The 15,351-nt window shown below is 47.9% G+C and overlaps 1 protein-coding gene across 4 annotated transcripts in view; it reads left to right on the top strand.

Annotated features, from left to right (window-relative positions):
• Snap47 (synaptosome associated protein 47) overlaps window positions 1-14,611 on the top strand; it is a 43,208-nt gene extending 28,597 nt beyond the window's left edge. For all 4 annotated transcript variants that reach the window (XM_031354212.1, XM_031354215.1, XM_031354213.1 and 1 more), the window contains one exon: window positions 14,068-14,611. In XM_031354212.1, the coding sequence (XP_031210072.1) occupies window positions 14,068-14,214 (147 nt within the window). In that variant the 3' untranslated portion in view covers window positions 14,215-14,611. The remainder of the gene's footprint in view (window positions 1-14,067) is intronic.
• Window positions 14,612-15,351: the final 740 nt, after the last annotated feature.

Below are 15,351 nucleotides of genomic sequence, written 5' to 3'. Positions count from 1 at the left end.
ACTCAGAAATCTGCCTGCCTCTGCCTCCCAAGAGCTGGGATTAAAGGCGTGCGCCACCACTGCCCAGCAAGAACCACTGAATTAAAAGGAGCTGCTTGTTCTAGGTTTGCTATGCCTATCCCAGCTCCCTTGTTTCATGGCATACAGACTCACAGTATGCGCACCCTCTGCACATATATGGCGGTGACCTTGTGGTGACCTCCACTATGTATGTATGTATGTATGTATGTATGTGCTGTACGTGTGTGTATATACTGTGTATGTACTGTGACTTTTCTGCATAGTATATGTATACTGTCTAGTAATGTGCAGTATACATGTGCTCCATGTACATGTGTTGTATGGTACACAGGTACTATATGCTGTGTGCTATACATGAACACATGTTCTTCCCTGTAAGCATATATGTACAGTTACACATGTTTAACTGTAAGCATGTATGTACATACATGTTTACAGAGAAGAACATGTGTAACTGTACATACAGTTAAGGATAAACTAGCTTGCTCAGATCTCTCATGTTCAACATTAGATTCTGAAAGAAGTTTTCCACTTTTCCTGAGAAAATTGAAATTGAAATCCCACACAAATGCTTTAGTATTGCTGGACAGTGCAGGTGTCTTTTTCTCGAGGTTTTGAAGAAACACCTTGTCGGCGCGTCCTCTTACTGATAGCTATTTCAGTCTGTCCCCTAGAAGGTGAGAGGATATGATGGTTTGTCTTTGTAGCCACAGCATTCTGGAAGCTCAGGCAACACTGCCAAAGGTTCAAGGCCAGCCTGGATAGAAGAGAGAGACCCCATAAAAACATAACAACAAAAGCAACACCCAGATAAGAGCTGTTAATAAGGCAGGTGCATGAGGGTGAGGTAATCAAATCATGAACTGCAGATATAAAATATACATACATACATACATACATACATACATACATGAGTAAACATAACCCTGTTCTTAATTTAGAAAATGAAAAGTGGGGGCGGAAAAGACAGCTTAGCAATTAAGAGCACTGGCTCTTCTTGTAGAAGCCTGGGTTTGTTTTCCATCAACCACATGGTGGCTCACAGTTGCCTGGAATGCCATCTTCTGATCTCCATGGGCACTGCATGCACACAATGCACATACATATATCTAGGCAAAAAACTCATACACATAAAATAAAACTAAATAAACCCTTTAAAAAGGACGCATGACTAAAATGTTGAGTCAGTGTTCATGCTGCCTTGGACCTCCCATGAGGCCTATCTGTTTTAACCAAGACCTGTAGCCACATTCAGAGGTGGAACAGCTCTGCCCCAGCTCTGCCCCTGTGGGAGTTGGAGGTAAATACAGGGGTTCTGTTCAGTACATGCCTCCAGCAGAGTACTGTCTCCATCGAGAGGTAGATGTAATTTGGCAAACCTGTTCTTAGAAATGAGTTCTCGGCTGTGTGTCTGCATAGGCACAAACTTCTTTGAGCTCAGCAGTTTCCTCTTTGGGGAAAAATCCATCCTTTCTATGAAACACTTTAAACATGGACCCTATTCTTTTTCTTCATGGTTCAATGTTTATGTGTAATCATGACCCAGGCACAGTACCAGCTGTAAGCATCATCTTCTGCAGGTCACTAGTCACATTGTCCTCAAGACCTTCCAGGTGTGCTCTTCCTCCTCTGGGGTTTTGAGAATGCTTAGTGTGCCAGGGCGCATGTCCCTGAGTTTCCTCTGAGTCTCCTGAGCTCTTGGACAAGAGAGCATCAGCCTTGGGAGGCTGAGTGTATGGGTGCTCAGCTCACCTTTATGATGATGTTTCTGCCCTGCAGTTATGTTTAGGCAGAATTTTACTTACTAATTGCAATGGTGGTCATGTGTTCTGAGAGGAATCTCTTGTTTTGAACATCTGATCTCTGCCAGCCTTCATCCTAAAGTTGAGGGTCAGCGGGGACGATGTTGTCCTGAACACAGACCAAGCCAAGAATGGGGTAGGGCTCCACAGTGCCTGTCTGTGGCAGTACCTAGGCGGCCCTGGTGTCCTCTGTGCTGGCAACACTGAGTGCCAAGTGTAGAGGTCATAGCATTGGGACGCTGAGAGTGGTGGTGCTGGAAGGGGGTCTGTGGTGCCAGGCTGGACCTGAGGGGACAGGCAGGTGGGGACTCAGGATGGGCAGGGGGTGCAGCCTAGCTTTCCGTGAAATGGTCTTTTCAAGGTAAAACACATGTTTCATATTTAGAGAAGAATTCCTGGCTGTGCAGTTGAAGCTCTAACACAAGTAGGAAAGAGTTAAATTCTGGGGAAAACAAAAATGCAAGAAATCCTCCTCCATCCAGCTGTGGTTTTGGTTGCAGATGCTATTAAAGCCATTATGTTGAGATGTGTCCTGGTGATTTAAATTGCAGTTGGGGATGCTAATGGGGAAGTGGCCAGGACTATACAGGGGTGGGAGTGAGCTGAGTGGGTGCGCGGTCTGTGGCCACCGGCTGCCGCGTCACTGCGGCTGGGGAAGAAAAAGCCCAGGAGGCCAGAAGGAAACCAATCCCCTGGTAGATTTGGCACAGCCCCTCAACTGACAACTAGCAGATTGTCTGCTCCTCCTCAGAACTGTGGCTGCACTTGGTTCACGGGATCTGCAGACGCACATACAGTTGGTAGTAAAGGGTGGAGACGATAAAGCAGGAAGTGGAGATTGCTGTCCCAAAGCAAGGCATGCAGGGTCTGCATAGGGTTTCTTCCTGTCCCTGTTTCTGTGTCCTGATCTGCGTTGGGAGGTTCTTCATCCCACTTTGCCTTATCCTGGGATTCTATCAGTAGAGATCAAGGTGATCAGACCTGGTGGGTTGTGGGAAGAGAGCTGGCCCTAACCATGAGCTGTAGCAGAGAAAGGAGACTCCTGTGTGAAAGATCTAATGCCATCTCTGAAGGTATGCTGCAGCTCCTCACGCTGGGCAGCTGAGGTCTGCAGGTCTCACAGCTTTTTTTATATCCTCAGAACCTCCCACATGCTCCCTCTACCCTGGCTCCACATGTACCTGTACCTGGCCAGATCGTTAACTGTAGCTTTCTGGAAATAATTTTGTGGTTCTCTACTGGTTATATAACGTATTTCAAGATATTTGTGCACCAGTGAAATGGCTCAGTGGGTAAAGGCCCTTGCCACCGAGCCTGATGGCCTACATGGTAGAAGGAGAAAACTAAGTCTTACAAGTTGCTCTAGGCCAGGCATGGTGCCAGAAGTCAGGCAGAAGCAGGAGAATCTCTATGAGATTGAGGACAATTTGATCTAAATATCGAGTTCCAGGCCAGCCAGGACTATACATTGAGACCCCATTTCAAAACAAAAACTTAGCAAAACAAAACAAAACAAAAATAATAAAAGGAAATGCAAACTGCCCTCTGAGCACTACATGCATGTGTGCATGCACAAAGAAACAATTAAAATAATGAGAGAAATAGTAAATCCATGTCTTCTCTCTCTGCCTTTTGCTTTTGAGCAAGTGTGGATCACGGTTTGTCATGTTCAGTGCCCATCATCTTGGCCTGTTTTCCCTGGTACCCCAGGTTTAATCCTACCTCAAACTGTACCTTCTCCCTGCTGGAAAACATTAGTCAGCCATTTTGCATAGACCTCATCTGCATGAGATGAATGTAATCCCCAAGTATCCCTGAGGCTGAAGCAGAATTTAAGGGTCAGGGGCATCCACACCCTCACTGTCTGCTCAATGAGACCCCGGGTCTGCTTGGCACAGTGACATGTTCTGTGTTGTCCTCACACATATGCTGCAGGTCTCAGCCCCACAGGCAAGGGCCACACACAGTCAGTCACCCATCAGTCTGTACAATCAAGCTGCTCAGCCTCTTAAGGACAGAGCCCAGGAGGACCCCCTGCCAGGCTGAGTTCAGGGTCTGTCTCTTGACCAGTTTATCTTGAGAGAAGCTGCTGAGTGGCTTTGGCCACTGAAGGGTTTTGCCCTCTTGGTGCCCAAGTATCCTCACACTTACTAGAACTTTGCTATGAAACTGTCACCGTTCCTGCCTTCATTGAAAGTCTCTGGGGAATGTTTTTATTTAGACCTTTAATTCTAGTCCATTTTAGCACTGAGCTAAGCCATGCACCTCAGGCATAGGTCGAGCATCCTTAATCCCCAAATTCAAAAATTTTTGAACACCTGATGCACACGGAGGCCAGGCATACCTTTTCTCAATCTCTTCTCCATCTTACCTTTTGGAATAGTCTCTCACCAAACCTGAAACCTGCAATTTTGGCTAGACTCATTAGCCATTGAGTCCCTGGAACCATCTGTCTTTGCTCCACAGTTCTAGGGTTATAGCCACACACCTCAGAGCCCAAGCCCAACTTTTACATAGGTGCTGGGGATCTGGTCTCAGGTCAGGTCCTCATGCTTACACAGCGAGGGTTTTACCCACTGAGCCATCATCTCTCCAGCCCACAGCTAACATTGTAACACAAAGGGCACAGATACAGAGCTAGATCAGAGAGGGTCTCAAACAGAGTTTCCCATCCCCTCCCAGGGACTTGGCCTGTTACCCTCCAACACATTGGTGTCACCAACCCGGATCTCCATTGTCTTTATTGGGGTTACATTGCAGGTCATGCTTGATTGACCAATCTCATACCTGAACCTAGTACCTAACCCCTGTTTCCCGGGAGGTCACAGTGGGATCATGTGACCACCACCACCACCCTCCAATCACACACAGATAGTCAAACATTTCCATAAACTCAGGTGTGGGCCTAGGTCTCATTGGTTACAAAGACAAAGACAAAAATGTGCCCATTACTTGGGAAGTCCCAAAGATCTCGACGATTCCAGGACCCAGGAACTAAGGCTACTCAGATCTTGTTCTGATCTATCTATCTATCTATCTATCTATCTATCTATCTATCTATCTATCTATCTTTATTTATTTATTTGTTTTATTTTGGGGCTCATTCTGTAACCCAAGCTAGCCAAGAATTGACTCTTTTGCCAGGTTGACTCCAAACTCATAACAATATTCCTGTTTTTCCTTCCCAGATATACCATTACACTCAGCTTTTAAATTCTTTGTAATACAACAAGGATACAAAGAATTCAAATTAGAATATTTACCCCCATCTGATACTTGGTGTTTGCGACAGGGTTTCACTATATAACCCTAGCTGGCCTTGAACTCTCAGAGATCCATCTACCTCTGCCTCTCATGAGCTGACACTAAAGGTGTGCAAATCCCCCCCACACACACACACACCAATTTATCTATTGTGTACTTCTCTGTTTTGTTTGGTGGTGACTGTTGTTCTTGTTTGTGATATGCTGGTTTGGTGCTTAAAGAACACATCATAAAAACAAGTTCCTGAGGACTTAGCCTGCTTTCTTGTTAGAGTTCTACCTTTTCCATCTGAAGTTGTTGGTCCACCTTAAGTTCATTTTTGCATGTGGAATGAGGTGGCTTCCACATCACTGGTGAACTATTTCCCCCTTTGAGTCATCTTGAAGCCCTGTCCATTAAGCCATGGAGGTATAGCTTTCTCTCTTTTTTTCTTCTTTGTTCTGGTCTATTGATCAGTGTTTGAATTACTGTAGCTTTGTAGTAACCTCAGTGTGACATGCCTCTCTTGTTGGTTACCCTTTAGTCTTTGAGGCAGGTAGCCCAGGCTGCCCTCACATTCATTATGTAGCCAATATGGGCCTTGGACTCCTGAGCCTCCAGCCTCCCAAGTGCTGGGATCACACATGTATTACCACCACACCCAGCTCCCACTTGTGAGAGTCACTTTGGCGTCCTAAGTCCCTTCCATACGTACGGATCTGAAAACTAGCTTTTCCATTTTGGTTTACAAACTACAGCCTGCATTTTGACCCTGCCTACATTGTCTCTGCATCACTTTGGGAGGTTCCGTGGCCAGGACAGCCTGAAGCCTTCTGACCCGGCACCTAGAGAATCTTTCTGTTTGTTTCAGCCTCTAACTTTATTCAGCAAACCTTTTCATTTCAGTGAAGACTACTATTCCATTCTCTAGGATGCTGTCGTAACCCGAGTGTTTGCTTCAGCTTTCTTTTCCAATCCTGCTGCTACAGGAAGCTGCAGGTGTTTGTCCTGCAGCTGGCTGAGTTCATGGCTCAGACCTGGTCCCCTCTTTAGCTGAGCTGTAGGTTTGTGTAGTCAGGTGACATCCTCTGCACACAGGAGTCGTCGTGGCGTTCCCTTTCCTGGTTCACTGTTTATTTTATTTTATGTGTATGAGTGTTTCTCCCACATATATATCTGTGCTACTGTGTGCAAGTCCTATTCCCTCAGAGGCCAGAAGAAGGCATCTGATACCCTGAAGCTGGAGCTACAGACAGTTGTGAGGCAACCTGTGAGTGCTGGGAATCGAACCCAGGTCCTTTGGAAGAGCAGCCAGTGCTCTTAACCACTGTGTCATCTCCGCAGCCCCTGCCTTCACTGTTTTACCTCCATGATGTGGGTGCCTGTTGGTAGATACTGCACTGTGGACTATTCGCGAGCACCATCACTATCACCCTCTTGGAGGTTCTCTCCTCTGTTCCTGAGGGCGTGCTGGGCTTCACTGATGCCCTTGCTTTGTCAGTGGAAGGTCTTTCTGGTTGTATTACTGATGGTGAGTCATTGATTCCTCACAGAGAACCCCTGCACTCTGGGATCTGTCCCACATGGATTCAGTGTGTTTCCTGTGTTGTGTTTTCATTTTAATTTGTCTCTAAGAATTTACTAATTTCCTTTCATTGGTTGTTGCAGAGCGTGCTGTTTAATTTGTATATATCTATGAATGTTACGGATTTCCAAAATTTAACTTTGATACCACTGTGGTCAGAGAAGAAACTTATTATTTCAGTCACTGTACATTTAATGAGATTCATTCCCTGGCATATGATGTATGCTGGAGAAAGTCACTGAAGCATGGGGTATTCTACTTCACTCCTAAAATCCTGGGAATCCAAAAGTGAAGTCTTTTCCCATGTTCCTCTGCTGGCCAGTAGCCACAGCCTCTAGAGTAGCTGCAGGGTGGGGCTGGCTGCTGAAGGACCAGGGCAGAATTGGAATGTGAGTACCCTTAGCCTTACCTCAGAAGAATGGTGCTTTCATCACCCACCCCTGAGACATGGAGCCTCCATTTAACCCCTAGAGACATTTTCAGTAGCTTCCCAAGAGCTGAACAATTGGAGGCTCCTAGGGGCGGGGGGCGCACGAAGGCCATGGAAGCCCCGTCCTGTACCCACACCTGATCTCTCACATCTCTGTGTCTGTATCTTTGGCAATCATCCTCATGGTGAACCAGTCAACATAAGTTAGTGTTTCCTAAGTTGTGTGAACTACCTGAGCAAACCAGTACAATCCAAGGAGGAGCTGAAGGAGCCCTGACAGAACTGCTGCTGATCATCAGGAAGGGCTCCCAGCTGGTCATTGGGAGAGGGCTCACGTCTGGCACTGAAGTGGGGACGTCAGAGCTGAGCTGAATTAGAGGAACCGATTGCTTGCTGCTGCAGAGGGGGTCCCAGACTCTTGGTGTTGAAAGGTGCAGTGAGGCTGCCCTCGCTCTTCCCCGTGTCCTCAGGCTGGGGAGTTGACTATAGTTCACTGAAGCCCTGCGTCACCTTAGGTGGTCTCTCCAGATAGTCTCTTCAGCGCTGCACCCTTTTAGTTAACTTGTTTTAGTAGGTAGCAAGTATAAGGTAGCTTTGGTCTTGCCTAGGAAACAGATGCCATTGAATCATGTCAGGTGATTAAGAGGGTGAAAATAATGGCTGGCTGTCCTTCTGCCTGCCTGTGTGCTGCGTGAAGGTGGCACATGCTGTGTCCTTACCGTGTAACCCATTGTGTTGGTATTACGATTATTACTGTCCCTGTCATGCAGCAGGGCTGTACCCGAAGGCTTGGATAAGAACAGATAGTTCCTTGTGAAGCAGAGTGAGGCGCTCACGTGTCAGCTAAGCCTCTGGGGAGCCATGCCTCAGCACATCTTCCTTATGTCTCCTGCCTTGTGTGGTGAAGATTCATCTTCATGCAAACATTTGACTCTCTCTGAGGTCACCTATCACTGAGTTGTGTAACAGTAGCCTGGGCCAGCTTTCGACCTGTATAGTCAAGCACCACTGCTGGGCCTCAAGTGAGGGCAGCTATTTGTTACTGGCAGCCAGCTGCCAGACGTAGTTCAAGGCCCACAGATCCCTGAAGACCTTAGCTCAGCCACTCTCCTGTCTCTAAGTTGCCTCAGGAGTGGCACAAGCAAGCCCATGCACGCCATAGAATGCAGGGACCATGAGACTGGAGCCTCATATCCACCCTCCTCCCTGCCAGCCCCAGACCACCAGCAGCCCCAAGGAATGCAGCCGCTGGGCCGTGAGACTAGGGTGGTCTGTGAGCTCTGTGTGTGATGGGTTGCAGCAGAGCATGCTCCTGCAGCCCCTAGGGCTTCCCCGTTTTGAAAGCCAACGTTCCCCTCTTTCCCTTCCCCACAACATGTTAATGGCTCAACTGGAAGAGCGGCTCACAGTTGCAGACAGCTTGATTTATCCCAGCTCTGTTCTTAAATGGTTGCTAATTTCTCACTGTAGGGAAATTCACAGTTACTGGGTGAGTCAGTGTGAGAACAGCTGAGAGCAGGCAGCCTAGCTCGTGTAAACTGTAGGTGCTGGGCTATGTGATCATAGCCCAGATCCTGGATCATAGGACAGGGCGGAGCAGAGCATCGCCTCTCAGATCCTGTGTGAAGATAGAAACCCCTATACTGCAACATGTGTGGGCACACAGAGTGTTTCGAGCTAGGCCGTCTTGACAGCACAGTTGTACACCACGAGTTGCTGAGACCCATGGAGACATGTCCACGTGGTCAGTGTTTCTAAATATATGTGGAGACATGTCCACATGGTCGGTGCATCTAAACGGCCTCAATCAGTACTGATTACATAATGTGGACAATGTAGAGATGTCAAGGAGGCTGACGTCTCTCTGTGTTTGCTCTTCTGGTCTCCCTGGTGTAACTGTTGCCAGCTGGGACTCTTGGTGCTGCTTTGTCTGCTGGCAGCCCTGTGCTGATAGACCACTCATCACATCACCACTGAGCTGTGAGCTCTGGTCCAGAGAGGCCTTGACCCCTGGGACTGTCAAGGCCAGCAAGGCTAGGAAGCCCCCCTTCCCAAGGATTCCCTGGGAATGGCCCTTTCCAAAGTTCTGTTTGTGCTGCCCTGAGGACTCAGCTGTGCGTGGCCTTGTCTGCCTCCTTCCCAGAACTTATGTGTTCCTCTCTACTGCCTGGTCCCTGCCTGAGTCACCTGGAGTTCCCCTTTCCTACCACAGACACTAAGAGGAGCTGATGTGACTCGGACACAATAGCTACCGATTGTTGTGTTGCAGCCATAGCTTCTCTGGGAGAAGAGCCCTCAGTTTCCCAGACTTTCCCAGACACAGTTGTGTCCTGCTGGTCTAGCAGGGGCTGAGCGTCCACACAGGTGAGGCTGCCTGGTTACCATGTTGTTTGTTGCATGTCAGGGACTTGTGGGAATGTCCACTCGGGCCTGGTCTTTGACTCACAGCCAGACAGGGCTCATCAAGGGGGGGCCCCAGGGTATGTCAGAGGCTGGCAGCAGTATGTGCTGATGACTAGACAGCTTGTCATCCTGGGCCACAGAGGGAACAACTGTTTCTAAGGTTTGGCCAGACTTCATGAGCTCCATTCTTTCCGTCCCCTGTTATATGGAATGTACGTGGTGCTATTTAATTACTTCAATCCCTCTCTTAAAGAGAAAAGGCTACCAGTATTCTAGAGGTATTAGTGCTTGGAAGGTTAGCTCTGTGATTTTCTTTGTCTGCAGACCTAGTAGCTGTTGGATGTCTTTTCAGTATGGCCAGTGTTAATTAATTCCCAGTGCATTTTGGCAGACAGGCCAAGGGGTCTTAGCAGACTGTTTGGAATGAGTTCTATTTTTAAGACTTTTAAAATGGTGAGACTTTTTCCAAATCAAAGGTTGAATAGCAACCAGGCTTTATTTTGAGTATTTGTACAATATAATGCTAAAACTTGGATAGGCCATCAGTTGTTTGTGCCATGGATTATTTATGTGTGAATATTCTTTAACTATTAGGCAAAGGTCACAGAATACACAGTCTTGCTTCTTTGATTTGGTTTTGGTTTTGTTGTTTTGGGGGTGTTTGTTTTTGTTTGGGGGGGTGTTGTTTTGTTTTGAGAAGGTCTTATGTAGTTTAGCCAAGATGACCTTGAATTTCTGGTCTTCTGTCTCCTTACCAAGTGCTGAGTTTACAGGCAGACCTCACCACACCCTACTTCTGTAGTTTTGGGGTCTGAGCTTCAACTTTGCCGTATCCTCAGCCCATACATAGTCTTTCTTTGGCTACACTTTCACTGTGCACAGGACGAGCCAATTGATTTAGCTTTTCAGGAAGATGACAGAGGAAATGTAGTCTCATCGAGTCTATCATAGAGTGGACTTTGTGCACACAGGTCTGTGGCCTCTTGGTCCTGTTTCATATGGCTAGTATTCCTGTGTGTCTTGGCTGGAATGTTTGTTAAGCCTAATGTTCACACTGACATTAGGACTTCTGTATTGGGTGTATTAACTAATCATGACTCTGGTTTGTTTACTTTTTGAAATATATTTTGGATATATTTACGTTTTACTCCTCAGTGTGTGGTTGTTTTTAAAACCTCTTTGTTTTTCCCTGTCCTGCAGCTTTATGGCCACCCCAGGCTGTGAGGGCTGGTGTGCATCCTTCAGCCCAGCATCCAGTTCATGACTGTGCTTCCTCCAGGCCCAGATGTGGTCCTTGCTGTTTTCAGGGACATGCGATTTCTCACAGTGCCCTGGTGCTGGGACTGAGTCATCTGCCCAGGGTAGTTAGTGCTAGGCTAGTGGTTCTGTCCTGTAACCGGCTCAGTCTGGATCCAGTGAGCTCCAGAGCTCATGGCCAGTGCTCGGCTCTTCTGGACCATATTTTAAAAAAAAGAGTTTGAAGTAACAGGTGAACAGTTCCTAAAACTTAAGTTCTGGGAGTTGCATTGGGGTGGGGGCATCTATAACTCAAGCTTTTGTTTAGGATGAGCTTTTGTTTATCCAAAAGATGAAAAAGCACACAACAAGAAACAAAACTAGAAGTGTCCTTTCATCGTGTATTTTGAGTTCTCATACAAGCATGTGGATGTAGTGATGAAATCCAGCCCACGTGGGCTGAGCGTCCCTTTTCTGAAGCATTCAGGACTGTACTGGTTTGGGCTTGTTTAGGATTTTTAAATATTTCCCAGACGTGATAGCACCTTGGGCCAGCACCCAGGTTAAATAAACCTGGAATCCACTTGTTTCATGAGTACCTCTGACACATACCTGAAGATGGTCTCAGACAATACTTATAGTAGACCTGCATTCTGGAGAGTTTTGTTTTGTTAAATTTTTATTTTTGTTGTTTTGAGATACCGTTTTGTGTAATCCAGGCCAGACTCAAACTCTTTATGCCCCTGAGACTGGCCTTGAACTCCTGGTCTTGTCTATACCTTCCAAGTGCTGGGATTGCAGGTATGCCCCTCCATGTCTGATTAGTGCCTGGGTTTTGATGTGGCCTGTACTGTGGGCTCAGGGGTGTTGTTCAGCAGCAGTGGCACATCAGCTAAGAAAGTGTCAGATTTGGGATTTGGGGGTAAGAAAGCCAACTTGTCAGGCTAGTGTGAGGAATAGTGGTTTAAGGTATAGATAGCTTTTATTTTCTCCTTTAATTCTCTTCTTTCCTGTAAGCATGGTTCTTCTTAAACACAAACAAGACAAACAGTTGTATCAACCAAGTTAGCTAGTGCCCAAGGGGCTACAGGACCCACACACATGGATGGCATGGCAGGATGTGGCCCCCAGCCTTCAAAGTGGTTGTGGTCTAAAGGTATTCCTGTTTCAGACAGTCTCGTGTACCTTAGGGACAAGGATGCTGGCTGAGAATTGCATTACCAGCACATCACTGTGTATTCACACCTCCTGGAAAGACATGGGCTTTTATGGGACCCATGTGTATACAGGCCCAGAGACCATAGAGATGCATAACCAGGGGTTGTGTGTGACCTGACTGTGGGAGGCTGGGAGGCTTGTCAGATGTCATAACTGATAGGCAAGTGGGTGGCATAGGCAAGATAACCTTCTCACCACAGCGGGTGGGCGGGTGAGAGAGGGGTGGGGCTGCATGCTAGGGATTCATTTCCTTGTTTTAGTCTGCTGTCTGGTGTCAGCAAGTCTAGGAGATGGAAAAGACTACTGTATTACATCCCATCCCATCCCAGGGGATGTCCCCACTGTGTGCTTTCCAGAGCTCCAGCCAGCTCCTGGGAAACAGATCAGAACTGCAGGCAGCCATCACAAGCTCTGTCTTGTGATGACAGTGTTCATGGGGAGACACAGCTACATCTGAAGAGGAAACCCTGAGACCCGTTGGTGGCCTTAGCACAGACCTTTGCAGTTTGCAGTTATCATGTGGATGGTTCATGTGACTCTAGCCTTACCGCCTGGCTTTCCCTGCTTGTGTTGTCTGTCGTTAGTCAGATGCAGAATTCTTGGTCAGGTCCCTAAGCTGGTGGAAATACCACCCTATGAGCAAGGGTGCCTGTGAGAATTAGAACAGAGCACTTAGTGTGTGACCATGGCACCAGCTGGGTGCTGATAGAGCAATTTGGGCCACCTGAGATATGTGGCAGTTCTGCCCGGACCCTCATGGGACACTTCCATGTGTGACATCAGGTAGGAGTCAGGGAAGGTTTTAGGATATAATGCAGTCACTAGACAGGCCTTGGGGAGCTCAGAAGTCTCCACTCAACCCATCCCTGCCAAAAGCCACTGTGGGGAGTCAGTGATTGTGACCAAGATGTCCTGATGAATCAGGTTCCTCAGTTGCTCTTCCTGGCCCCACTCTGAACTGAGGCTCTTCCTGAAAGGTGTGGACAGTCATCACAAGCTCTGGTCGCTGTTTTCTTTAGTATGTTTTCCTTTTTGCTGTCAGCTTGAAAGTACGAGCTGCTTAGCCCAACTCCATGAGAATACAGTTAGAGCAACCACAGCGTGAAGAACTCAGAACTACAATAAAATAAAACTGTCTGACACACCTCACAGATCTGATTGGAAGGGAAGCTAAGGGACCTCCCCAACCTGTCTGGCCTGCAGGGGCCTCTTTCTCTCTCCAGTGGCCCTGTGCACACACATACCTGTTACCTGGCCCTCAGTGCTGTCTACATCACCGACCATAGGTAAGTGAGGCTACCCTTGTATTTTTGAAGTGGACCTGTGTTGTGTAGCCTAAATTACCGGCCTTTGTCACTTAATGATGGGGAGGGCTCCTTGTGAGGCGACTTCAACATCACCAGCATCTCAGTGACTTCCATAGGTCTGAATGCTTGGTTCCCTGCTGGTCTGAGTCGTGAGCACAAGTACACACAGCTACTACAGCATGGCAAGCACCCTACTGTGCTGCACACCAGGTTCACCCCAATATTTGTCTAACAGCATGGACCATGCAGCCAAGTGGGTCTGTTCATGCCAGTGCCACTGTACAAAACATGTGGGGCTGTGTGTGGCACTGCGATGTGGTATCATTAGGCAGTTATTGTTTTTCAACTCATAGAAATCTGAGATGCTTGGCAGAGCTTTGCTCTGTGGCAAATACTAGTGTTTTGTTGTGTCTTTGTGTTTGGGGGTGATGCCCTCTGTGTGTGTGGAGGAGAGAGTAGTCTGTTCTTTTCAGTCTTCTTATTCTTGTGTCTGGGTGGCAGAGTGAGGCGAGATACAGGTGACTGGCCAGGTTTTCCCCTCACACAGAATCCCACAGTTCATGGGAGTGTTCCTGGCCAGATCCACATGGGTTTCACTCAGCACCTTCCAGGGAATGGTCATGTATGCTTTCTGCTGGGGGCAGCTGCATCCTGGGACCACAAGGTCAATCCTAGTGCGGAAGCCATTCTCAGGCAGCAAACTCTGTATGTAGACGGTGTCCCCCTGACTCGGAGAACTGTATCCCTTTGGTTAGTCACATCAGACTGTTGTTATTGAGATATGAATGGAAATGGTATGTGCTTGTCATTCCTGCTTCTCAGATCCTGAGCAAAATGAAGGGGCTCGCACTGGACACCGAGGCAGAGCTGGAACACCAGGATGCGGCTCTGGATGGCATCACTGTGGCTGTGGACCGGGCAACCCTGAATGTCGACAAGCATAACCGGCGTATGAGGAAGCTAATGTAGAGAGGCAAGCTGCAGAACATCCACCCCTGGCATGTGTCTGCTGATTCTGCTGCTGTTAGCCCTGTATCCTTTCCACTGAGACCCGGGAAGCCATTCTGGCTTCTGTAATCCATAGTTATGAGGCCCTACCTGGGAACTGCACCTCCCTAGGATAGGCCAGGAGAAACCACAGCTTGCATGAGCATGATATGTTTTCCAGGTGCCCTAAGCATGAGGGCCCAAGTCCTGTTCAGGCAAGGATGGCCACCATAGCATAGCCATCCTTCCCATCCACACTGAGACCCCTTCCTGTCCACACTGAGACCCCAGCATTGAGCTGCCATTGTGAGGCCCAGGCCACATCATATTGTCATCTTTTCACCATTATTGCCAAACAATAAAGAAAAATGTCAGTCACTCTGGTCTGGCTCTGCCATTCACTTGCCACAGGGCATTGATTCCCCCGTCAGATGCTGCTGTTGCCTCTGTGTGCATAATAGAATGTTTATTAGATGGCTTACATCAGAGGAGCCGGGTCCAAAACAGCCATGTGCACACTGGGGAGACAGAGAACGTTGTAGCTGCCCAGTCAGAGTCTGGAGCCCTCAGCAGCCCCAGTGCTGAAGGCCGGGAAGCTCCTGGACTCACTGGTGTTGGTTCTGCATTAAAAGATCAAAGCTAGTGGAGGCTGGTGTCAGCAGAGGATGGTGGCAGCCATGTGCTCTCAGAGAGAGGCCTGCACACTGTTGCCTCCTGCCTCCCATTTAGATCCACAATTAGGGCAGCCCTTTGCCTAACTCCTGTCCCTCTGGAAGCACCCCCACAGACACACAAGGATGTCCCAACACCCCCAGACATCTCTTGATCTAGTAATTTGATGGCCAAGACCAACATCCTTCTTGCCTTCCCCTGGCAGCAGACTTCTCTCTCCACATGCTTAGGTGACTGACTACGGTCACAAGTGCAGCCGAGTCCAGCTCAGCTGTCCCTGCTGTGGACCTCTCCACCCTGAGCTGAGGCAGAAGCATGATGCCGACCTCCCAGTTTCCTGACCCAGGCTATTCAGAAATGGGACTCCTTGCCTGCTTGAGAAGCGGCCCACACTGCCTTGCTCAATCTTGGGTGTTTTCAGTGAGGGTTCTCAGCTTACTGTTCAGA

Source organism: Mastomys coucha, unplaced genomic scaffold, assembly GCF_008632895.1.
Source record: "Mastomys coucha isolate ucsf_1 unplaced genomic scaffold, UCSF_Mcou_1 pScaffold5, whole genome shotgun sequence".
NCBI lineage: Eukaryota > Metazoa > Chordata > Mammalia > Rodentia > Muridae > Mastomys > Mastomys coucha.
Note: the sequence above shows the minus strand (reverse complement) of the source record. Positions and strands in the feature narration are given on the sequence as shown.